This window comes from Erithacus rubecula (genome assembly GCF_903797595.1).
Source record: "Erithacus rubecula genome assembly, chromosome: 4".
Lineage (NCBI taxonomy): Eukaryota > Metazoa > Chordata > Aves > Passeriformes > Muscicapidae > Erithacus > Erithacus rubecula.
Window position 1 is genome coordinate 26,901,497 of NC_136686.1, and position 25,018 is coordinate 26,926,514.

The 25,018-nt window shown below is 38.6% G+C and overlaps 1 protein-coding gene across 2 annotated transcripts; it reads left to right on the plus strand.

Annotated features, from left to right (window-relative positions):
- The first annotated feature begins 12 nt into the window (after window positions 1-12).
- NUDT4 (nudix hydrolase 4) lies at window positions 13-24,075 on the plus strand. 2 transcript variants are annotated; one of them, XM_079304129.1, is made up of 5 exons: window positions 13-381; window positions 13,780-13,890; window positions 19,633-19,677; window positions 22,499-22,586; window positions 23,595-24,075. In XM_079304129.1, exons 1-5 carry the CDS (start codon window positions 283-285, stop codon window positions 23,795-23,797), a joined length of 546 nt encoding a protein of 181 aa, XP_079160255.1. In that variant the 5' UTR covers window positions 13-282; the 3' UTR covers window positions 23,798-24,075. The 2 variants fall into 2 exon arrangements, with proteins under 2 accessions (XP_079160255.1, XP_079160254.1); XM_079304128.1 differs by having other exon boundaries at window positions 18-381; window positions 22,502-22,586.
- The last annotated feature ends 943 nt before the right edge of the window (window positions 24,076-25,018 follow it).

Genomic DNA, 25,018 nt, shown 5'->3' on the forward strand with positions numbered 1-25,018 from the left:
CGGTTAAATAGTGAGGGCGCAGGGGCGGCCGCCGCGGGCGGGCGGCGGCGGCTCGGGGCGCCGGCGGAGCCTCCATGGCGCGGCGCAGCTCCCGGGGCGGCGGCACCAGCGGCAGGGGCGGCGCGGCGCTGTTGTGACAGCGGCGGGGACTGGCCGTGCTCCAGCCCCGCTGCCGAGCGGGGGCCCCGCGCCGGTGTCCCAGGGGCGCGGCGGCGGCGCTCACAGAGAGGAGCCGTGGCGGCGGCAGCGGCGGCCGGGGGCAGCCGGCGTGTCACCGCCTCTATGATGAAATTCAAGCCGAACCAGACGCGGACGTACGACCGGGAGGGCTACAAGAAGCGGGCGGCGTGCCTGTGCTTCCGCAGCGAGCGGGAGGACGAGGTGAGCCCGCCGAGCCGCCGCGCACGTGGGGCGGGGGGCGCCGCGCCCGGCCCGGCCCGGCCGAGGTTCCCGTTCCGCCGGCCCCGCCGCTGCCGCATCCCTTTGTCTGGCCGAGGGGCGCGGGCTCCTCCCGGGGGACACAGTCGCGCCGGAGCTCCCGCCACCCCGAGAGCGGCAGAGGCGGCACGGCGGGGCCGCGCGGGTTGCGGCCGGCCGGAGCCGGTGGCGGGCGGCCCCGGGCTGTGCCGGTCCGAGCGGTGCCGGGGGCGGGGCGGGCGCGCCTCTCGCCCACCATCTTGGGGCGGCGGGGTGCGCGCCCACGTGCGCGGCGCCGCCTTTGTGCGCGGCCCCGGCGCCCCTCGGCGGGGAGAGCCTGAGCGGGGAGCGGGAGACTCGGCGCTCAGGGCGGGGCGGGACACCGGCTGGAACTGCGGGATATCTGCTGTGCGCCCTAACACGCGGAAAGCCGGTTAATGGATAATGGCGCGTGGAGGGCAGGGCTGGTGTGTCACCCTGAAGGCGAACCTCCTGCCCCGCTTGAGTGCGATAAAAAAACGCCTAGGCTGGAACACCTGGCTTTCCCACTGAGAGAGTAAAATGGGGCTTAAAACATTTTGTGAACTAGCTTGGGAGCGGGAGAGTTGGTGTAGTGGGTAGCGCTCACCCGGAATTTTGTGTTGCAGCAGAGTCGGGAGGTGGCAACAAAGTTGTCCCGTGCTCCGAGCCAAGGTCAATGGCACTGCCCCTTATCGGGGAGCTCGGCTGGCGGCTTCATTGCACAACGCCTTCACAGATGGTCTCGGGCTGCCAGCATACCCTTTGCCATTTCTGTTTTCATTTTCTTGTTTCGTAGCCATGAAATAACTATAAAGGTTAGGGTCTGGGGGGGGGGGGGCGTTTCCTGCCTTTATCTGTACTCTGGAAGATGCTGGTGCTCTTCCAAAGCTGGCAGTACAGAGAGTGTCTTCCTTAAACATCTACCAAGTAAACATAATGCAGTGGGAAGAGGCCTGATCTCAAAATATAGGCACTTTAAACAAAAAAAATTATTTCCTGTGTGGTACAAATATAGTCTTGGGACCATGCTGATGAGTTTTTCCTAGTATAAGGGAGAAAGGCACCCAGCAGGAATCTTAAAGTCTTGTTATGGGTTATAGCTTTCCTTTGGTCTCTGACACTCCAACATGTTTAAATATTTATGTGACTTAAATATTTATTTTTGGATGCTACTCCAGCTCAGACCTATTTGGAGTTTGAACACCTGAGCCCCTGTTACAGCTTTTTGCACCAATTGCAGTTGGAACTTCATGGTTAGGGTCATCTTTGTCAGTGATTTCCATTCATTCTTCATTTCCTGATACAACTTCTTGTCATTCTCTTTCAGTCTTGCATCCAATGAGATTAGGAGCTGCTTCAGAGTGTTGTTTGTGTATCCTTTGAGGCCAAGGATGATAGTAGCAGCTTCGCTGGGCTGTATAAGGGGAATTGATACTGACTATTATTGCACTGCAGTCCTTTGTGGTGTTCTGGATGGTGTTACCTGTACTGCTGGCATGAGTCTGGGACTTGGCATCGTGCAGGTAGAGATACGGGAGGATGAAGTGAATTGGAGGACGTCAGATCAGATTCAGGGCATAGATTATCTGTGTGGAAAGTGTTAAATTTGCTTTCTGACAAAAAGCAGGAAAGCTGTGCCAACAGGTGAACTTGCTTAGGGGCTGTTTCCCAAATGCCAGCTTTGTCTGTATCAGTACAGAATCTATTCCTTAGAAGTTTGTACCTGACTGCTGTTTGTGATTAACTTCAATCGCCAGCCATGTTTCCCAAATTGGGTGTTTGAGGCTTGCTTCTGTCTTCTTGAACACTGTTGTCTGGATAGTTTGTGTTGTTCTACTCCATGTAAATGTCTTCTTGTCTAAGTCTCTAGAGATTTTACCATCAATTTTCAGCCAAGCTACATCTCCAGAGTGTTTAAGTGTAGGGTAACTCCTGCAGGGAAGGAGCACAAGAGCAGAACCTGGATGACTGAAGAAGGGAACTCCTGTAGAAGTTACTGGGAGGTGGAGGGAAACTACAGAATAGAATAGTTTTCATAGTTATTTTGACTTGCAGGATAGACAGAGTTGCTTGACATTGGAGTCAAGAAAATAGAACCAACAACTGAAACAGTTTTTAGCAATATATTTCTTTCTAGGAGTCTTAAAAGCAAGAAATCCAGATTTCAACTTTTTTTTTTTTTTCTTGAGATACTGTTTGCAAGCTAAATTTGTTCTACTTTTTATGTGATTAAGTTCTATCTGGAGGAATGAGTATCTCTAGCAATCTTGTGATATAAATCTTAGAATTAACCTTTCTCTCTTTCTACTTCCATTCTGACTTTCCAAAAGGCTAATTCCTCTATCCAGTTATAGCTGAGCTTAAGCTTTTTTTCTTCCTTTCTTGCACATAGCTTTCTGACTTACCTGTGGACAGCAGTCATTCCTTTCTTAGCATTTTTTATGAACTTGAAGTCTTAAATCATCATCTCTTATAAAGGCTTTCTCTTTTGGTCATCATGGTAACTCTTGCATCTCGTTCCATTTGGCAAATGTATTTTTTAATGTTTTAATGCTTGAGATGGGGTCATGCCATGCTGTATGAAAGGTTACTAATGCTTTTCTAGCTATACCAGAAAAAAATGTTTTAATAGGACCCATTTCTATCATGATTTTAAAGCTGTTGTGTAGTCATCTTGTGTTAACTGGTGATATCAGTGTCTCTTCATGAACTCTCAACTTGTACCAGTAATCCACAGCAGTGTTCTCATCTGAAGGTGATCCTTCTTCTGCAACTTCATGTGATGTGATGTCCCCTGTTGGTATCATGACTTCTGGATGCTGCCCCTCCATTAAAGAATTAGGCATTTTCAGTAGCAGCTTTTTGTGTCCATTGACAAAAATTGGGCAAGTCACTAAAACCTTTAATATCTCTGTTGTTCATCTAGCAAAATCTGCTTGATGGGCTTCCTGGTCAGTTTCTTAACCATACTCGACTTCTTATGCTACCTTTGTAGCTGTGTTGATGTTACAGCTGAGTTTTATTCACAGTGAAGTAACATGTCAATGGGAAAAGACTGGCCAAACCCATCCCTTATGTTTAATTATACATCTGTTTATTTTGTTGTTACACAACTATTTACATTGGATTTCAGTTTGCTTCTTTATTTCTCAATTTGAAACATAGGTGTGCTGTAGAATGCTGCTGAGGCAAAATGCAGCCTGGTGGTTCCTGCATGCAGTTTGAAATACAGACATGAACTCCTACTTCACAGCTACAGAACCCTGTCCAATTAGACTTACACTGGATTGGCAGTCCTTGCTGCCAGGCTTAAAATTGTTGAGTCAGTTCTCTTGAGTGTTACAGGCTGCAAACTGGGCTTCCCTGCAGTCCTGCAACCTGTCAAAAGCTTCTGCTTTGAGAGTTAATATTGCAGCTGAAAACATGTACCCAAGATGACTTATGGTTATTCAGCTGCACCACTGTGAAAATCTGTTTCCTCAAGTGCCTCCACACAGAACAATTTAGTGTGTATAGTCCATTTTGGTTTAGATTTTGTTTCCTTCATGCTGTCATAATGTATGATTTAAAAGGGAAGAATCCTTTAGAAAGGAGGAAGCCCAAATAGCCAAGTAACATGTCCAGTGGCTTTGGGATTTTTTGAGTGTTAAAGTAGGTGGTCTCCTGTCATTAAAATGTTGCCTGTTTTGGTCTCAGTGCTGTCATTTGGGCTGAAGAGAGAGCAAGATGCCTGGATTTGAGCTTAAGTGCTGGCTCCTTTTGTCCTTTAAGGAAATACACCAGTACTTGCAGGGAGTATCTGCCTTCTGAAAGAAAAAAACCTCCTGGAAATGAAGCAGGAGAAATCCCATTAAATGAAACAAGGCTTTGTGGGCATGCAGTGCATGGAGGGTGGGTGCAGCCTTTCTGCTTTGAACAAACAAGAAGCTGGTAGATGTGTGCAAAAAGCTGATGGTATTCAGCAGGCAGGGATGGGCTGGCAGATTTGTCTATGAGGAAATGCAAGTTTCTCTTGAGCTACTAAGACTGCATGGCAGCTTTAGAATAAGCCTGTAGGAGAGCCCTCTTGGTACAGTGACAACCAGCTGCTTCCACAGGTTGGAATTGTTTATGCATTCAGTATGCTGTAAATAGCATTTCTACAGAAAAATCCTCCTGTCTGAGGGTCTGGGCAGAGGGTAGGCAATGAAATTGTTACTTTTCAATGCAGAGAACAAGGCATGCCTGTAAAGCAGCAAGAGCAAATAGTAATAAACATAATTTTTATAGCAATTTGAGTTACTGAAATAATTTTAAAATCTAATTTAATTTTTTTTTCCACCAACTACATCTTATACAAATAAATGAGCAGTTATTTTTAAGTATCTTGAATATAAACTTTGAGTGCATTCTAATTACTCTGGCATCTGTAACAGTGCTTTATGTAATCAAATATGGTACTGAAAGTCCTACTTTAGTGTTCAGCCAGCAGTTGCTAGTGGCAGACCTAAAATAGTTTCATATGCAAAAAAAGTCTTCAAGCTTTTCAATTTTTAATTTTGCCTTTGTTGTTCAGCCTTATACATGAGATGAAAACAGATGGGAAGAGGTCTTTTTAATATTGAGACAGCAGTGAGGAAAAATGTGTTGTTACACACGGACAGGAAATGTAGATGTTTTTTTCCCCCCTCTGTAGTAGGGCATACACTTGCATGTCAATTATTTATCTTATTCTTGAGTTTAAAATTAGAAGCTTCTAATTTTATAGCCCCTTTCTTGTCTGACTAAGTAAATTTATTTATCTGCTTGTAGAATGTCAAGATAGATTAAGAGTTTCTTATGTCTTGTTATGGTGGTCACAGTTTAGTTATTTTTAAAATTAGTGTTCCTCAGTTTTGTACAGCTGTTGCTTCATATTAGCTTATTAAAGGAAAAAGTAAAATGTTATTTTTATGTGCTTTGGCGTAAATAGTCTGAAAGCCAGAAACATCTTTTGTTATGCAGCCTGGTCCATAAAACTAGGGCCCAGTATCACCTGGCTACCCTGGCAAAGTGGGATGTTCTGGGAATTATTGTAAATAAACTTGCACAGTCATGCAATATACTCCATACATGACATGGAATTTTTCATTTGGTTTCTTTATCTTTCAGTGTGGAGTTCTCAGGTGTAAACACACAAGTAATGTGTGCTTTCAAATAACTTGGGGTATGACCATGGTACTTGATTTAAGGCTGGCATGGGTTACCTACCTTGCATTATGACGGTCTGATAGAATATAGGCATATTTTAAATGCCAGAGAATACACATTTCACTATGGACTTCAAGCACACTGTTGCTTTTATTTTTTCTGTTTCATGTCCCTGCCCTGCTAATGGATAGGAAGTGTAAGTAGCATAGGATAATTGCTGCCTTAGCTTTTCCACAGCATTTTCTTGACATTTGGACATTATCAGCCAAGTTGGATGAGCAATCTGGTCTAGTGGAAGGTGTTCCTGTCTATGTTGGAGGGCTAGGACTACCAGATGATCTTTAAAGGTGCCTTCCATCCCAAACCATTCTATGAATCTGTAATCTGTATGCTGTAGAAAAGAGTGTAACTTGAAAAATCAAGACCTATAAACAGCTTCCAAAATGGTTCTTTATGATGTTCTACAGAGGCAGTGTTTGCTTATAGTGTAATCTGCAGGCTGAGGTTTATGGAGTTAAAGCTTGTGTTAATATTAAGAAAAATTCAATGTTAGGTTGGTGTGGTAGGATTTATGTCACCTAACCAACTCTGAATACAAGACACTTGTGTTTATTATGTCCACAGAAAAGCAGCTTTCTGCAGGCATGGCATATGCACCTTGTTTTCATTCTGGAATGTTTTTTGACAAATTCCAACTACTTGCCAGCAGTGGAAGCCTGCAGGTTTAGCGAGGCTGGGGGAATTCAGCTGTCCAACATGGCCAAAACGTTCAGTCTTCATTTGTAAGTCTTCAGATACCATAAGGTGTTGGTTTTTGGTGTTGTTTTTTTTTTTTTTTTTTTTTGAAATATCAATTATTTTTTCCCATACCTATGGTATTACTTGTCTATGCCATATGGATATGTTTAATGGGGTTGATAGTTGCTCAGAGTGGGCTGGGCTGAGGGGAAAAGGAAATATGGCTGTACTTCTATAATGTCAGGCTAGGATGTCCTGTAACAAAGCACTTTTTGCCCTGTTTAGAAGATGCAGACTATTTGAACTAGTTCTATTTATGTTAAGATACTTGAAAAAAAAAATCCTTTTAGCTTACTTGCACTGTCTTAAGTTTACTTAGGATTTAAACTGGTGGCAAAGTTTCTGTTTGAATTGCTTCACTTAACTCAGTGGTGCTCAAAACTTCCAAATTACTGTGAAATAGCATAGTGGCAGACTTCATTACAAATAGATTCAGATCATACCTATATATATATATATATTTATATATATATATACACACACATAGGCATTCATATCTCTAGCTAGAGTTTGTAGACATGTTTTTTTTAAAGCATCTTTTGTAGATATGAGTTCACAGACCATAGGTTGATGTGTATTTTTTTTCCAATCTTGTTTGTAGAATTCTTGAAAAGCTTACATTAATTCAGTGGCTTTTTTACTTAGTTTCACCAAAGTGCTCAAGCACCAGTGCTACAAATGTAAATAATTTAAAACAAATTCTTGTCTTCCAAGATGTATCTTGTAGAAAAGGCTAAAAGATAACTGGTACTTGTCAAGAAATAACCTTGTCAGATCTTTACCTGCAGCTGACCACCTCTCAAAGATTGGAGCTCTTGTTTCTGACAAGTGCTTGGAAGCTGATCCCTTAGTCAAACAGATTATGTTGCTGAGTAACCAGTAAAGCCCAGTTCTGCTCGAGATTAAGCCGTGGTTTCAAGTTAAAAAGAAATGGGCAGCAATATTAATTTAGCTCTTCCCCTGCTACCTAAAATTGTGGTTTCTCCGTTGGTCTGCATTAGCAAGCATGAGGGAAGAAGAGGATTGGGGAACTAGCCCAGCATGAGAAGTAAAACTTCTTTTATAGGCATTTGTGGGGAGTTTATTTGCAGGTTTGTTTTTTTACAGCTGGGAATCTCCTCCTGTCATATGTCTGGGTGCAAGATCTGCACCTTTCATCACACTGTGAGACCTGGCATATCTGTTTCTCCAAAGCATGCTAAAGCTCAGGGGGAGATGGAATGCTGCAGGTGACTTGAGTCACTTTATGTGAGGAAATGTGTTCTGACTGTTGTGCCATAGTAATAGAACAGTGCTGTTCTATTCCTGATATGAACACTTTTGCCAAAGAACAAAATGAAGTATGTTAAATAGCCAGAGGAAGACACTCAAATTCTGTATCACTGTAACATGTTAGTGAAATATTTGAATTTAATGTGAAATAAAATTTATAAAATATTACACATGTAATTGCAAGTCAAAAGCAAAACTTATAAAAAAGGCTGATGTGTCTCTCCTTATTGCCATATAGCCTTAAAGTCAGAAGGTCCCAAAGGAAAAATAGCTTCCAGATCTAATTCTGAAGTATATTTCTTTACCATTCATCTTCAGAATGGGAGAAAATATCTCTGACTGATATTCAAGTGCTGTGTTGCTGCTTTGAAAAGTAAAGTGTTTAAAGTTGGGAGGATATTTCAGATTTTAATATATTATGTAGTCAGAACCAAATTTTCTGAGATGCATTCAAGATTTGTGCTTAAATTAATGAGAATTAGGATTAATGTACTGCTTATTAGCCATTCCTCTGCTGTTGTGCTGGCTGTTATTCAGTGAAGCTAAATCATCTTTTTAACCTCTGTCATATCTGAGGACTGCTTTTCAGTCTGTCTTTAAAGTACTTTCCTAGAGGCTCTTGAATTGGTATAGATCCATCTGAAATTGGGAGGTTGCAGTGGTGCCTTTCTGCCCCAGTTTGTGCAGTGCTGCCCCTTGAATGGCTGTGTCCTGGTGGGTGCTGTGTGTACAGACTGGACACTAAGCTTTCATGGGGAATCTACTTTTCATCCAGATCAGCTTCCTGAACTCATTATCCCAGTGTTGGGGGGAAGTAAAGATATCACAGTGTTGACTTCAATTAGCTCTTAAAATGCTGTCAAGTATGATCCTAAGGCTTTGTTACTACTTTAAAATAACTTTTTCCATTGTATTTCTCAATGTTTAAAAAATAAAGTAATTTTGAAAATTATTGCAGTAACAAAATGAGGACTATAAGCACACACTCTAGTGAGAATCTTTTCAGGAAGGCACATGTTCCTTACTAAATGCTGTGTAGCAATGCTATGGCAAGGTTTAAAACTGCATTTTCCAACCTTCTGCAGTCCAAAAAAAGGCAATGGCATTCTAGGACAAGGATACCACATTATAACCTATAGGGGAAATGTGAAACTGTTTCAGAACTGCTGAAATGAGGCAGTGATTCTTAAAATAGGAAAAAAAAGTGTTAGATAAAGGAAATATCTTAACTGCAGTAGCAGGCTGACATATGCTCTCTGAGATGTGTTTTTGCCTAAAAATTTATACAGTTTATTCTGCAAATATGATCCAGTGTTTGAAAGAGATGCTTTTCCTTGCTTCTCAATGCTGCTCCTGTGTTGCAGCATTCAAAGTTGTCCCCTAGTGCTTTTAAGGAAGCCTCTGAGCTGATAACAATTGCAAGTTGAAAGCAAACAATACTTGAAAAATGAAAAAGTGAAAATAAAACCCTTAGTGTTTGTATTCTTCCCTGAGGATCTGTTTGTGGCTGTTTTTAAACAAATCATAGGCTTTGACTGACCCTTTTGGCTGTTCAGGGTTAAACCATCTTTCTGACTCTTTCAGGTGCTTGTAACTTTAGCAAACCAGCCATGTAGGCTGAGTTTCCATTCTGAGTGTGATAAATTATAACAGCCTCCACCAGAGTGGGTCCTGTCTATTTTCTCAAAGTAGGCTTGGATGTTTTATCCTCTTAATGTTTCTGATGCCTATGAAAATTGGCAGTACATCTAACAGCATTTAACACTGTTTTGTACCTAAGAGGTACCTTTTAATGCCATAATGATCTTTTCTATACTTTGTGTTTAAACCTTCTGAAATGATTTGTGTACACTCGTGTTTGTAGAGTTTGGGAGCTGAATCCTTTGTCTTCCACACACCTGTTTTCTGAGCAGCACAGCTGAGCAGCATGGTGTTCTTTGCAGCTGAATCACCCATGCTCAGTGATCTTTTGGGAGTGAAGGGTTGGTTCCTTTTCTCTTGGACATTGCTCCTTTTAACTGCCAGGTTTGCTATAAAGAAGGGCAGGCTTGGCTCTCTCCATCAGGTAATTCAAACATCAAGTTGGACATAGATACTGGAGTAGAGGGAGCAATGAGAGGGGAGAAAATGCAGTGTGCAGTGGGGAAGACAGGAATAGGTGGGATTAGGCTGGGAATAGAAAATTTAAGGACATCTGATGACAAATAATTATTGTGAATTGGGAATGGTATATTTCCAACTATTTTACCTCCAAGTTTGAGATGACTTTGTTTTGAAGTCTAAAGAATCCAGCTGAGAGGGTTTGCTCTAGCTAATTTAAACTTTATCCTTGCTCTTTCATGTAATTTGGTTTTTAATACAATTATTTTGCTAAGGCATAATGTCCTTCAGTTAAGAAAGAAAGCAATGGTATTTTATATAAACTTAAACCTTTATCTACCTCTGTGCTTAATATGAAAAGAAAAATTTATATAAATAGCTTGTGGTTATAATTTGTATTACTTGCCATTTTGGTCTTTTGGAATACATGGCAACTAACTGTGTCGTGGTTGGTCTTTACTTGAGAACACTAGAGAGGCCCAAACTTCAGCATCTTTAGAAATTTTCAGTTGTTTGTCTGCAAGCTTAGCATTTATAGTGACCAAGTCCTATGATGCCACCTGCCCTGCAATAACTTTTTTTGGTTAACCATATGATGGTTATGTGTATTGATAGGTGCTTATTACAAGCAGGCTGGCTACCAGTTTCTCTTCCTCACTACACTTAAAGGTCATTGCTATTCTTGGACTTGGAAGTGAGGTGAAACTTGTCTAGTAATGCTTAATAGAAGAATTTTTCTTTTGTTTCCTCTTAGCTGGACTTTGCAGCTTTCCTTCTTCACCTGGTATCTTCATCATTATGGTATCTTCATCTTAGTCTTTGAAGTAAGATAAACCTAGATATATAACTAGTCAAGCAGATTTCACTGCAATACTCTGTGCCTTTTTTGAACAAGAGTTATCAACAGTAAGTCTTAGTCAAAGGCATGAGAAGGGCAGTGATCACTAGCAAGCAATACAACTCAAATCTTAGTCCTTTTTCTGCATCTGGAGATACAAGACAGAGAATTCTTTGCACAGGAAGTAGTTTTTCTTTTTTTCTTCTGAGCCTAATTGGATTATGATGTAAAATTTAGTGTGCATAAGCCAGAAAAAATACAGGTGTGTGAGATTCTGAAGTCTTTTATTTTCCAGGAGATTATTGTAATCTGCTTGACCATGAGCCTCCTCAGAAAAGATTGGATGTCCAAGAAACCTAGATCACATTTTTCCTAGTTTGATTATCTCCTTCTAAGGAAGGGTGAATTGCTGCATTTTTGCTGATTTTTGCATCTCTCTTGGCATGTGAGTGCAGTGTCAACCAACCACAGCTTTTTGGTGTCTTCATAGTTAAATCACATTTATATTTACAGCCTCCTCATTTGCTAGAGGATGTATCTTCTTACAAATGGAAACCCCTCAAAACTACATGAAATGAAAATGTACAAAAAACAAAACAAAAACATGGAAGACTGCTTGATGCTAGGACTGAAAAAAATGTGCAATGCTTTTCAACCTTACTACACAATCCTGCAACTGCTAGCTATCAGGTCTTGTTGTGTGTTGAATCTGATTAACACCAAGTAAGGTTGTAATAGCATTACTCCAGGATTGATGCTTCATGTGTTAATGGGTAAAAAAAGTTGTGCATCTGAAGATCTCAGGGATATAGTGTGATCCCTTGGATTCAGACTGTAAAAGCACTGGGATCACAGGAGAATAAAGCATAGAGGGAAAGATGTTTGAGAAAATGTGTCAGTTCCAGGGTTAGTGGAGGTTTGGATAGTTGTTAAAATAATTCCCAGGCTGTAATGCTTGGGAGTTTATTGTATACATAGCTGTAAAGCCTATCTACAAGAATTGATGTATTTTAATGTTGATTACTTGCTAGATGAATTTGTTTCTGCTTTTTAAAAGGGTAATTTAAAGCTAATATATGTACAAGCCCATCTTAATAGTCTATTGATCAGATTAGCCATAGTCAACTACTATATATAAAGGCATAAAAAAATCCTGGCTTTACATTACACTGCCAGAATGAGCAATCTGATTTATCCCATAGTAGTAATTAAGAGTTTTATGTTTAGCCTTAACTAAGCAATGAATGCTGATTTTTATATTGCTCTACCAAACTGGGAATGATTTAATGATAATGATCCTTTTGTTCATTATTGTTGCTAACTTTCACATGGCTGGATTGAGCACTAGTTTCATCAGCACAAAATAATGTTTAATGCTTATATCTGGAACTCAGAAGTGAATTCAAAACTTGATTTTAACAACTGCTCTTTAAACACTGCTTAAAGTGGTTCTTCATAGTGATACAGGTGCTCTACCTAAGTGTTGAAAAATATTTTTTTAATTACTTCTAGTAGAGCCGTGTGCACTCTGTGAATCTTTTAGATCCTAGGAAACCTTTGGTTGTAAAGATCAAGTTTGAGATGCATTTGTGTCTAACCTTATTGCTTTTGCTGAATATTGTTAGGTTTTTAGATAGCTGAGTAGAATACTTGAGTTGACTGAAAACATGAGCATTTAGATCAAATGCTAAGAATGCTTCTCTACTAAATAATGTCTCTGCTGTATTCCTTAATTAGCATAGGAAAAAACTTTGGAGAAGTTAGTCCTACCCTAAGGGATTCTCTGCTGTACTAATCTTGACTGCACATAAGATAAAGGTTGCAAGACAGTATCTGTCAGATAAGGCTCTTCCAGGTGCACCTCAGTATGCACACCTATCCTTGCATTCACCAAGTGTGCAGTCATCTGAACTGCACTCCCAACCTACAGCCTATTTCCATGAGTGCCAAAGGGACACAGTGTAAGTGGTAATCATTTCCCAGTTGCTGTCATCAGAGAGTCATTTTCTCTACTTAACCAAGCAGGGAGTAAGTTTGAAGTCCTGAAAGGTGAGGTCTGGGACTGTCACTTCAGTTGTCTGGCACCAGTAAAAACTATAACCTTTGGACTTGAGGTTCTTGTTCTAGTCTTTTAATTGCTTTTCAAGATTTGAGCACTGACCCTGCCCTTTTACTCTCCACAGTTGTCCTTTGACTTCAGGGTAGGGTTTATGTAAGTAATGCCTAGGATATGAAGCCTTTTACTACACAAATGATGGACTTTGTCTTAGTAACTGGGTTTTGTCTCAAATATAAGTTAAACTGCCTATTTCCCAGTGGTCTTGAATCAAGGTCTTATTTTCATAAACTTCTACTGCAAAATTACTCCAAATACAAGGTATCATAGTTTGTTGGACAGGTAGCTTACATCTTCTCTGCTCTGAATATTATGAAAGACAGGCCCTATAGTTAGGGGGTTTTAAATTGGTGTACATAAACGACAGAACCAAGTTAGAATCAAATTAAGTGAAATTAAAGTGTCTTGGGAAAAAATGTTAAATTTAGAAATCAAATTCAATGTGTTGTGCTTTTTCCTCTTATGTAAATGTTTAAAAGAAACCAAATTGGACAAGGGCCAGTGAAGTACTCTCCCTGTATTTTAGTTATGCAATAGTGTAAGCATGTCATGCTAACATAACACTTCAGCAACAAAAAAGAAGCTTGTTTCTGACTAAAAATAAGAAATATTTTCAAAAGTCCATTTTTAGCCAGAAGATGCCATTCTAGAAGAATTAGTTTAACTTCTATGTAGTGAAAATGTCTTAATTTTCATACTTTGTCATCTATATGATTTGAGGACTTTAGTTCTGGAAAATATTGTTACTAGATTTTTTTTGTTGTATGCCTTCACCCCTGTGCACGTTACTCTATATTTTCCACATTGTGTCTAAGCATCCAATAAAAGCATTTGTACAAAGAGATTGCAATGACACTGTCTTGACTTTTTTTTATAAAACAGATTGGATGTTAACTGTTTTCCCCTTTTTCCTACTTCTGCTTGCCTGTTATGTTTTGTTTCTAGTTTCCAGCTGGCTAGGTGAATAAGTGCATTGCTGAAAAAGCAGATAGTAGTGAAATTCCTGACTTGTGAGCTGTATTTAACAAGCACTTGCAATTATTTATAGGTGCTGTTGGTAAGCAGTAGCCGATACCCAGATCAATGGATTGTACCAGGTGGAGGAATGGAACCAGAAGAAGAGCCAGGGGGAGCAGCCGTGAGAGAGGTGTATGAAGAGGTAACAAAAACAAAACAAAACATCCAGCTGATCTTTGCTGCTGTTGTCTTCAGATGGGAACCAAAAAGGAAGAGGGAACTGCCTCCTTTATCCAGTATTTAACTGAGACCTTTGTGGTTATGAAATTCAAAGAACTTCAGTTCTGTGTGTTAGAATTGGGATATAGTGTGGTGAGGTGAACTAATTAACTTCTTCACAGCACACTCTCATTTAATAGATAAATTTCCATCTGCCTTTATAAACAAGTACTGGAAGCAGAACTGTGACTTTATGCCAAATGACATATTACAGTAGTGTAACATTTCTGTGAAGAAAATGTTTGACTTGCAGCTCTTCTAGAACAGAGTGGAAGTAAACTAACCATTAACATGTAGCTGCATAAGAACAGGAAATCAATAGACCTTTGAGGACATTCCAAACTAAACAGATTAGAAACTGATCTATCTGAGCAGTTCAGAATTCATACATTTAAGGCTGCTTATCTATAAAGAAATGACTGTGGTTATACTCTGCCTTTCTATCTCTGTCCCTATGACTAGGCAAAACAGAGCTTTAAGTCATGATGAATTCATGCAGTTTTCTTATACTACAATATTTAAATTTCAAATTCAGAATTTTGGGGTTTCATTTGCTATTTATTTTTCCTAGGAAAATTGTCAAAAATAAACTGTTTCTTTAATATCTAACAGCCATGTCTAAGCCAAATAAAACGGCAAGAAAAATCAAAGTATCATACTTTTAAATAGAAAGTATAAGATTTTTTCATAAATTGGATGCATTCTTGTGAGTGAACTGCAGGATTTCTACTAGACTTAGTTTTCTCATCCCATTTTGCTATTCCCAAAACACACTAATTGTTGCTGATTAGTATGTCTAATGATTTTTTCCTTTCTATCAGCTATGTTATTTGGTGGTTTATCTTGCTTACCTTTAAGACTGGTTCTGTTGTGGTGTTGAGGCTTAGGAACTTGATGTAGATGTGACTTGCACCAAACAGTGCCTGCTATTCAGTGTCAAAATGAGATCTGTGAACTGTGATTCAGTGACCCTTCTCCCATTTTACTTGGGGAACAGACTAGTTCACTATTTGCTGCTCTCAGCAGCCTTCCTGCAGCAAGGTTCAAGCATGAATGAGCCTTGCTGAATTAAAGGTGTTCCAGACTGTGTTCAGTTTTGCTGCAGGAGCCCATTTTGACCTACACAAGATTTACTCAGCCACATGGGATAAATCCATTTGAAAGCAGCAGAGAGTTTGGATTTTAGCAATGAGTCAGCAAAGATTTAGGCTTCCAAGCAGTAGTAACACCTCTAGGGAAAGTCTTGTCACAAATTCATGGATTAAAAAGCACAGTTCTCTGCTCAGTTCTTAAAACACTAGTAATTTTAACTGCTGATCTGAGTTAAGATGTAGTCCAAGATGAGGGATGGTAGAGTCTTCTCTCCATGTTAAATTAGAGCTGACTAAACTGTAGTCATATATTTGGGGTTTTTTCTTTGGTGAAGAATGGATGACCTTGAAGGGACTATGCTTTTTATGATGCTTTGGAGTATAATATAAAGTGTCAGCCATGTTCAGCTTTGAGCTGTGTTTGCAAATGCATAAAGAGTTGTCACAAACACAGGGCTTTAATAAGCAAAAATAATTGGGTTACACTTATTCTACTACCTCAGAATTTCTAGGGTGTGATAGCTTGTATAACTGATCAGACCTAGAAGCTCATGTCTTAAAGTAAAATATTCTTCAGCTACTGGCTAATTCTTACATGCTTCCATGAGATTCCCAAATGCTATTTCTGAAGAAAAAAGTGGTATTTAGGAGTTTGAGCCATGGGAATTCATTCTGACCTTTCTAAAGGTGGATGTCCTTTCTATTTTTATACTAAGGTCAATGTCACCTGGCAAGCTGGTTACACTACAGTGAACTGTTAAGAGTTTTGTGAATGAATAAACTTCAAAGAAAGCACAGTGGAGCTGGTTTGAAATGTTCTTTCAGTATTGGGTCATGCACAAACTAAGCACTGGTTTCTATTAATTTATTAAAATGGATAAATTCATAGTAGCAATTATAATGGCATTCCTTAACGGTAGAAGTGTTGATTGTCCACTGGCTTTAAATATCCTCACTTTGACACCAGCAGTAGTGTATTTAGAATCTTTGTTTTACAAATCAAAGATCTCTGTAATCAAATGTACATGCATGGCAGTTTCATAGGCTGCCTGTGTACACGACTCTAGGGGTCTTTTTAATTCTTCAATTCTGTTCATGTTAGTGATAGGAGTTTTTATCTCTACTGAATATTTAGTGTTTCATTTAAGGTTGTCTGATATTTCATAGGTTACAGGAAATTGAAAGTTACCTCAATTATTTAGATACAATACACTTACAAGCATGAAAGTAGAATACCAAAATGAAGCTACAGTATAAAGCAATCCCAGAAAGGTATTAAACCTCATCTAAATGATGAGCTACTCCATCGATGAATTTGGAGCTTTGTCTTTTATTGCATAGCATGAAAGATGAAAGTTGTTTGCACATGCACTGTTCAAAGAAAAATTACACAAATGAGTGGCAAGCTAATGATGCCCAGCCTTGTAAATTGAGCTCTTCTGTGAACTACTCCCTTTTCTTGCTGACTCACAAAAAGAGACTCTTGCTTTGTCTCAGTAATGTATTCAAAGGCCTATGAGGAAATATGCAGTTTCCCCAGCCCTGTGTGGATATGGTTTCTGAGCAGAAGAGGGTATTCCTGAAGATCAATTTGCTGCAACTGTGAAAGTGGTAGTAATATCATCTAAGACTTCTCACAGGAAATAGAGGAATTAGCTCCACTGAGCATCTAGTATTTGAAAAATGATTGGGTGCTACAGACTAGAGCTAGTTAGGCACTGCAAAAATAAATTAATAAAGCACACTCCCAGCTGAAAGATTAAGGCAGATGTAGTCAAAGACTTTGTTTTATAAAAGTATGCAGAAATAGTCTTCCACCATCCCTTCAGGAGTGTAGCCATTAAAATGGCTACAATACTATCCTGCAGATGCCAGAGTTAAAAATAAATCTTTCAGATCTTAAGCAACTTTCTGCCCTGGTAGACTGTTAGCTTAGAAATTACTAAGCATGACTCTTGCTCCATCTACAGGAAACAGAAGAGTCTGACATATATCTGATACTGCAGTACTGCCAACAGGAATGAATGACCTCCAGGCCAGAGTGATTATGGGATGAAGTGGATAGTTTTCTCTCTTGTGTCTGGATTTAGAATAATGCTAAAATATATGCATAAGATTCAGATCCGAGGTCCTATTTGCATGGCACTCAGACTTCCTTAGGGAATTGTTCTGGGCAAGTGCAGCACTTAATTCAACAGCTTGTCTTTCAGAAAAAAGCTGGAGAAAAGCCTGAAAAAACCCCAAGTTTAGATGGCCTTACACACTTATAGAAGCCTATAGGATTCTGTTTACTTGAAGAACCATATTTTAACAGCCATGGATACATAAAAACCAAAGGAAGAAATATATTTTTATAAAAGGCAAAATGGTTTAAAGTCTAGAATTTAACCATGCATTGAATTAGAAACGTACCATTGGAAAAGGGGGAACTACTTTTGATGTTCTGGGGATAAAGCTGAAGTATTTCTTGGTCCTCTAGCACATAAATTTGGCATATTTTGAACTACATTATGAAAAGAACTTGAAGGAAATATTCTTTTTAGTAAAAGCACTTAAAAATCACTGTCAAATTCATGGTGCTTTTTCAACTATGAAGTTTATTCAGGTTGAATATTATTTTCTGAAGAAAAAAAATCATGTGACTTTGAATTACTACCTTTTTACACTTTTGAGTGTAGAGGTTTTCAAAATACCTGTCTGCAGGCATGATGCTACATTTTGCAAACATGTATATTTGAGTAGGGAATAATTAGACATTAGTAATAGAGAGTGACAGTAATCACATTTACATAGCAACATCTGGTTGCACCAAAACTTCACTTCAAGCTCTGGGGAGTTTTTACACTTGATGTAATGAAGTTCTTCTAATAGTTTCATTCAATATTACACAGCAAAGTGTATTTGTTTAAACCATTGATTTGCTTGGAGGGAGAGAAGAGAAACTGTGAAGTAAATTGTACTTAGAGTAATGGATAAATTCACATTGTAACTATAGGATACCAATAAGTTGACAAAAGTACTCTATGAGTGCTATTTAGTATCAGTTAAACCTGGCTGGCCTGAAGGTTTTGCTACCTGTTAAATATTAGTTACTTTTCAGACTACCTCTTGAAGTGATACTGTAATGCTGAGGAAATTAGCACTGACCAGGAAATCTTAAACATTTTTTCAGCATGCTGTTTTTCATGAGTAAGTGGTTTTTCATTACCCAGTATAAAGCACAAGCAATCTTTAGTGCCTATTGTGGCATAGCTTATCTATTCAGCCCAAAAATAGGGCCTGTCACTTTCCTAATTTATGTGCTGCTTAAACACTCACCTATCAGGTCCAGTTGAGTATTTTGGATTTACAAGCTCTAACAGGTATCTCAGTCATTACAGCATACAAACAGAATTTTGTATGGAGTTTTGCATTAGCTCTTGCTGTAGATTAGCAAAATGCCTTGATGATTTTGCATGGGCTGTGATGGGGCTTCCTTCATCGAAGTGGCTTAATAAATAACATCAGCCATCTGCTTTCTTTAAAAAGACTGTCACAGAAAGCATTCACTTGTAAGACTTTGATCAGACTTACTGCTAAAGCCTGCCCAGTTATTGGTCAGTTACTCATTAAAATATAATGAAAATACATATGGTCCTTTATATAAAGATGTAAGACATCAGTAACTGTCTTTAGCTAAGGCTGGAAGCAAAGACTGAAAATCAGAAAATGTCATCACTAAGAAGCTCTATTTTAAATATTTGTTATACAACAAGAAAAAAACAATCTAAATATGGCTTTGTCTGCCAGTAGGCAACATATGCCTTTATGTGTCAGTCATATGGACTGAGTTTTGTTTAGAATTAATGGATGATTGTAGGCAATGTCCCTTGGAAGAGGCATTATATATTACTTTTTGAAAAGCAATCCTTAGTGTCTTAATAGAAAGTAGTGACCACCTTATCTGAATTGATAAACATAACAAAGCATGGACTGATGCAGGAATTAATTTAAAATACTGGAGTAAAACTCTAAATTGAAAGCCCTGTAGACAATTTGGGATATAAATTTGGGGTTTAAATTGCATGCCAAAAGCTACTTTGATATGAAAACCAGCACACATGAAGTCATTATGCTGCAAAATCCACACAGTAGCCTACAGTTTAATTTATTATTGTATTTTGAAAACTTAAATTTCTGTGTAAAATAGCACTGGAGTTTCAATGATTGCTTCTTTAGATTAATTCTAATACTGCTTAAAATACTCTTCTCCTTTCTACTTTCCTGGATTATTTCAGTATTGGGTATGATTTATCTATTTAATAAAATGCAGTACATTAAAAATGTGGTTTTGGTCTGGATGGAAACCAGAAATCATTAGGACAAGCTTTTGTACTCTTAATACTCATAAAGATTCTAAAAGCAGAATCTCCAAAATTAGTGAAGCACTATTTAATTAAAACTTAAGTTAAAACTTACTTAAATAACCCTAATAAGGAGGAATATGTTAATGTAGGATGATGGTACAGATACGTTACTTTTTTTTTTTTTTAATGAATACCAAATGCTAATACTTTTTCTTGTTTATTTTGTAGGCTGGAGTAAAGGGAAAGCTAGGCAGACTACTTGGGATATTTGAGGTGAGCTGTTTCCTTTTAAGTTCTAAAAGCAATGGTTTGTGAGAACTGATAAGCTGCAACATCAGACTTAAGTTCATAGGTATTACCTACCTATAGTTTTGCAGTGTTACTGGATCTGCTGAATTAGACAGGACTTCAGGAGTCCCCACATGATGTGTGAAAACTTGAATAGGAAGTGTTCAAAGTACTTATTCATCTTCATAGAATATTCTCAGTTGGAAGGGATCCACAAAGATCATCAAGTCCAATTTTTAAGTGGATATCTTATACAGGGATCAAACCCATCACCATGGTGTTACCCAGCATCAGGCTCTCACCAGCTGAGCTGATCTCAGGTCATTTTGGATCTTTGGAAGATTACATTAATGCTTAAGACAATACCTAGATGTTAAAAAAAAATTTAAAAAATTCTAAAACCAAACCATTCATAGAGTTAGGATTTCTGAAACATTACACCAGTCTTTTTTGAGGTACTTTTAACTTTTTCTCCCTGATTAGATTACATGTAAATTGATGAGTGTGCATATGAGTTCTCTTTATGGCTTTAATTCACTAAAAAAAAAGCCAAGGCTTTGGATAACAGACAAATCCAACCTTTAGCAAACTATGTAGTTCAAACTATCTGTTTGATAGTGTAAACTCTGAACTACCAACAGTGCAAGAACACAAGCTAGCTAGAACTCTATTTTAGTGTTGGTGTTGCCCACTTCTGCTCAGCTTCTAGACAGGAGCAGACTATAGTTTTAATAGTCTCCAGCTCCTAATACATCCAGTGTTACTGTGTTGTGTTGTATGTTAAGTGGAAGTCCCTTAGTCTCAATTAGGTACAAATCTTCACCCAGCTTTTATACTCAGTGTATTCCTGACAGGGTTTTCCTGTGTGAAATATTACTTATTCATGTGTCCCATAGTGTGAAATATGGAAGCCATGACACAATTAGAGAAGCTCCTGAAACTTTGTTGTTAGTACTACTCACATTTTTCTGATGTTTTGGGTTTGAGTTGAACTGGTCCCACATATAAAAAATTTGGCTGTGTTTTAACTCTGCTGGTCAGTCTACAAAAGTATTCTCCATTTCTCAGCTCAGACCAAAAAACCCAGGATATCTATCATGTTGTTGGCATAAGGCAGGGGCTGCAAAGCATGATGATTCATTGGTAGTTCAGGTATGTGTTCTTCTGAAGCCATTTACACAAGCTAGAGCAGAAGAGAGAAAAATTGTTGTGTCACTTTTCCAGGTTGCTTCTAACTTAAATCAAGGTCCTACTTTAGTTTCTCAACTGGCCCTGACAAACTGTTGTTAGTACCACTGAGGGGGCCACAGGTTGTGACCTGAGGATGGAACTAAGAGAAGATTGAAATAAATGCTGCTGGCTGCCAAGTAGAACTACAGCCAGAGAATGTGTTATAAATATATATAACCTATTTAATGGTGATATTGACAAAGAACTCCTGGAGAATTTTTATTTCCTAGTAAATCACAGCGGTTCAAAGCTATATTAAGCTTGTAGTGAAACCAAGTTAAGTAGGAAAGGTTATTGGCAAAAGGATACAGCCATCTGTTACAGGAGCTAGGCTATAACATCTCTTGGTTCTTAATATAGTTGTAATTGTAGATGGTCCTGGTTTTATTAGGAGCTCAGTTCTTCAAAGGGAAGGATGGTTTGGGTAGCACCTCAAACACTGCCACTAGCCTGCCCTGGATTAGCAGGGAGTAATGTCTATGCCAACCTGTGGACACTGCTGAAGGCCTAGGCACATTTCAGCCAGGCCTTTTTCTCTAGTTCTGAGTTTTTTTCTCAGGCCGTGAAACTTTCTCAGCTCCAGCCAGGATTTTTCCCAGGCTAGAGACTTTTTCTGTACTATAAACACAAGAGAAAGAATTGCAACAGAAATAAACACCTGCTAGATCTATGAGAAAGCCAGGGAGAAGAGGTGTCTCTTTCTCTGGCCAATGAACTGTCTGTATTTTGTTTTTCACAAAGTACCTTATTTAAAGCCATGGCTTCCTTCAAATTGCTCTTTCTTGCTCCTTCTTTCTTACACCAAGTAAGAGAGTGTCTTGTTGCTGTTTTTTCTCCATAACCTTTCTTACGGCAACACCAACCTTGCATGGACTGGCCTTGCCCTGAGCAGATACCTCTGTCAGACTCTGGTTAACCTGCCTTGTGCAAAACACATGCCTTCTAAACAGGTGGTGAGTGCTGCCATTGTGGCCAACCTGCTGAATGAGCAGATGGCAATGATTTTGCATTTGTCATGATTGCAAGCATAAGCTATTTAATTTGCCTCACTCAGAGTGCAACTTCATAGCCAGCATGGTGTAGATGACACGGCCACATGATGCAGCAGTTCTATCTTGCAGAAGGTGTTTGGGTTTTTTTACACCACCTTTCCAGGAAAATGCATTGTGGAAACAGTTTTAGCAAGCATGGTGTACTGTGGTCATTTACAACATATGTAAAAGATAAGTACTAAAAGTACTAGTACTTACCTAGGGCAGTACTAGTGGATAACTGCTAATATTTAGCTGGATGACCAAGAACACACTTTGTTCAGAACTTCAATCTTCAAAATTGTTTGTATTGTCTGTGGTTTTGTTTGGTGTTTTTAGTCTAGTAAAAGAGAATAGCTGTTTCAAATAAAACGTTTTTGTTTTCCCATAATTTTGGGTCTCATCAATACAGATGTTAGTTTAGTGAAAATAAAAGCCAGGCTTGCTGGCTATCCTTCAGAGGTAAGTAACTTCTAATCTTGTAGTTGTGGTAAGTTAGTAAGTTATTTAGATGAGAATTTAAACCTGTGCTTTTAATATTCAAGCAGAACCAGGACCGGAAGCATAGGACGTACGTTTATGTTCTTACTGTGACGGAAATACTGGAAGACTGGGAAGATTCAGTTAATATAGGTAAATTAATTCTCTGTCCTTATATGCTACACTTAAAAATGTTTTAAGCAAGTTCTTTTCACTTTTATTAAGCAATCTGTGTTATTCAGGGGGAATACTAATTCTGTTCTAGATAAAGTCACAAGTGTTCTTGCACACTTTAATACACATATAACTAGGTTGCTTCCAACACCGAGTTACTCTTATTCTTAGAATACTCTAAGTATTATAAAAGAAAAAACATTGTAATTTTTTACATACATTTTAAATACTATACTGCCAAATTGTTTTTCCATTTAAAAATGTTTTCCTGTCTGATATCTAGGGTGTTTTTGAATGTGTCCTGGATCTTAAACAAGTAGTTATATATGTTCAAGCACAGTACTTGCTGAAAAACCAAATTAAAAACTAATTCAATTTTTAACAATGCTATCACTGACCTTGTCTATATGTATTTTCAGAGACTTTGAATTTTAAAAGACCAACTTGTAAAAGTAAGATGGTCTTAAGCTGATCTTAGTAAAGTCTTGAAACTTATATAAACATGTCTGATATAAGGTGTACTATTTTTTAAAAACTTACAGCTACCCCAAGTAACTCCATATATGGATGCATATGGAGATTTTGAGTATGGAACATGGCTTTTGAAATCAGACCAAGCCATTCTTCATACATGCATGTTCAGTCTAAAGACTAGTTTTCTGTTAGGCATGGCAATGTAGGACAGCAGTATCTAAATACTTTTATCACACTTTGCTCTAATGACCAAATGTGGCTTTTGGAGTATACAGAGAGTCATATGAGTTTCTGTCCAGTACCTGCTTCAAGAGTTATCTGAAAGGCTTTATTATGAATTGCATTTCAGTAAGCTTGAGTGAATCTCTTGTGTTGATCAGTTTTTTTGTTCACTCTTCTGCCTGACAACTTCAACTTCCAAAGAACTGAGAAAAAGTGAATAACTAGATAGCAACCAAGAGTGCTATTAAAATTGTGTAACTCTGTTCTTTCTTGTGGATTGTACTCATTCAGGAAGGAAAAGAGAATGGTTTAAAGTAGAAGATGCAATCAAGGTCCTTCAGTGTCACAAGCCTGTTCATGCAGAATACTTGGAAAAACTGAAACTGAGCTGTTCACCCACTAATGGAAACTCTGTGGTCCCCCCTCTTCCAGATAATAACTCCTTATATGTCACTTCTGCACAGACTTCTGGGTTGCCCTCTACTGTGAGATAAACTTTTGGATTACCTTTTTATTCGTGTCATCACAACAGGAGACATCTGTGATCACATGTAGGCATCTGTATAACTGTCAGTTCTAAGTGAAATATGTGAATGTGTCATAATGTTGAATTTATTTGAACATGTTTTTCTTTTAACAATGTAAAGTAGTATTTCAGCAAACCAAAGCCATATAGGGATTTTTTTAAGATGCCTTAATAGGCCATTAAAAAGAAACTTGACTATATAAATTTATAAATTTCCATATCTGCTAAAATAAAATATGCATCTCAGTGGTGTTCAGCTTATTTAAAACTTGTGAGTTTCAGTCAGTAGTTAAAGCTTGAGCAAATAGTCTTATACTAAACTCTTACTTGGTATCCACAGATGAAGTGCTAAGACCTTAAGCTGGCAGTATTTGGGTAAATGGATGTAGTGAAAGCAGAGATGCACAAGGTTGACTACAACAAAGCACTAAACCACATTCAGCCTGTCAAGAGCAAAGGATACCAACACTAAGCACTGCTTGCCTCAATTATCCAAAAGGTTGCCTTGTCCTATGCAATCTTCATGTAACATATAAGTAGGGCAAGAACAATAACTTTGTCTTGCAGCTACCAAAACTATCTACTAGACTTTTGTTTCATCACTTGGTCAGCTGGTGAACTGTCAGAAGACTTGTGTGAAAAACATTGTAGCTATTTCTTCCCCCTTTTTTTTCCCCTCTTTTAACCTTGATCCATGTTTTGTTTATGGTGTGATTACACTGGAGGTTCCAAAAGCTTCTGTCTTCAATTAGAAACATCTCATGTAGTGTTCCTGCAGTCTGTTGCAATTTAAAAATGTTTGGAGGAAAGAAAGATTTAACCAGGGGGCACCCTTAGGTTGCAGAGGTGTCTATTAGCAAGCATGTGCTGAGGTGCCTCCAATGCTTGGGACAGGAGTGTTGATACCTGCTACACCAGTAGAGAAATAATACTCCTTTGTCTTATTTGAAGGAGTGCTGAAACTCCCAATTTTAAGTTAATTCTTAAATCCTTTAGTTTCTACTGTTTTAGTGTCAATTTCTTTAGCTTCTTCAAATAAAAGCTGGCCTCTTGGTAAAAAGAGTTGGAATAAATGAGGTACAGCTGACAACCTCCCTGTTCTAATTATTTCTCCTCCTTTTCATCCATGAAGATGAAAATAAATCCACTGTTGGTCTTAATGTTTTTACCATAGGATTACTCTCTGTAT

Excerpts from the sequence above, each read along its gene's own strand:
- NUDT4 (XM_079304129.1), top strand. The coding sequence starts at position 283 with ATGATGAAATTCAAGCCGAACCAGACGCGGACGTACGACCGGGAGGGC. Across the intron at positions 382-13,779 it reads GCAGCGAGCGGGAGGACGAG|GTGCTGTTGGTAAGCAGTAG; the intron begins GTGAGCCCGCCG and ends AATTATTTATAG. Across the intron at positions 19,678-22,498 it reads GACTACTTGGGATATTTGAG|CAGAACCAGGACCGGAAGCA; the intron begins GTGAGCTGTTTC and ends TTAATATTCAAG.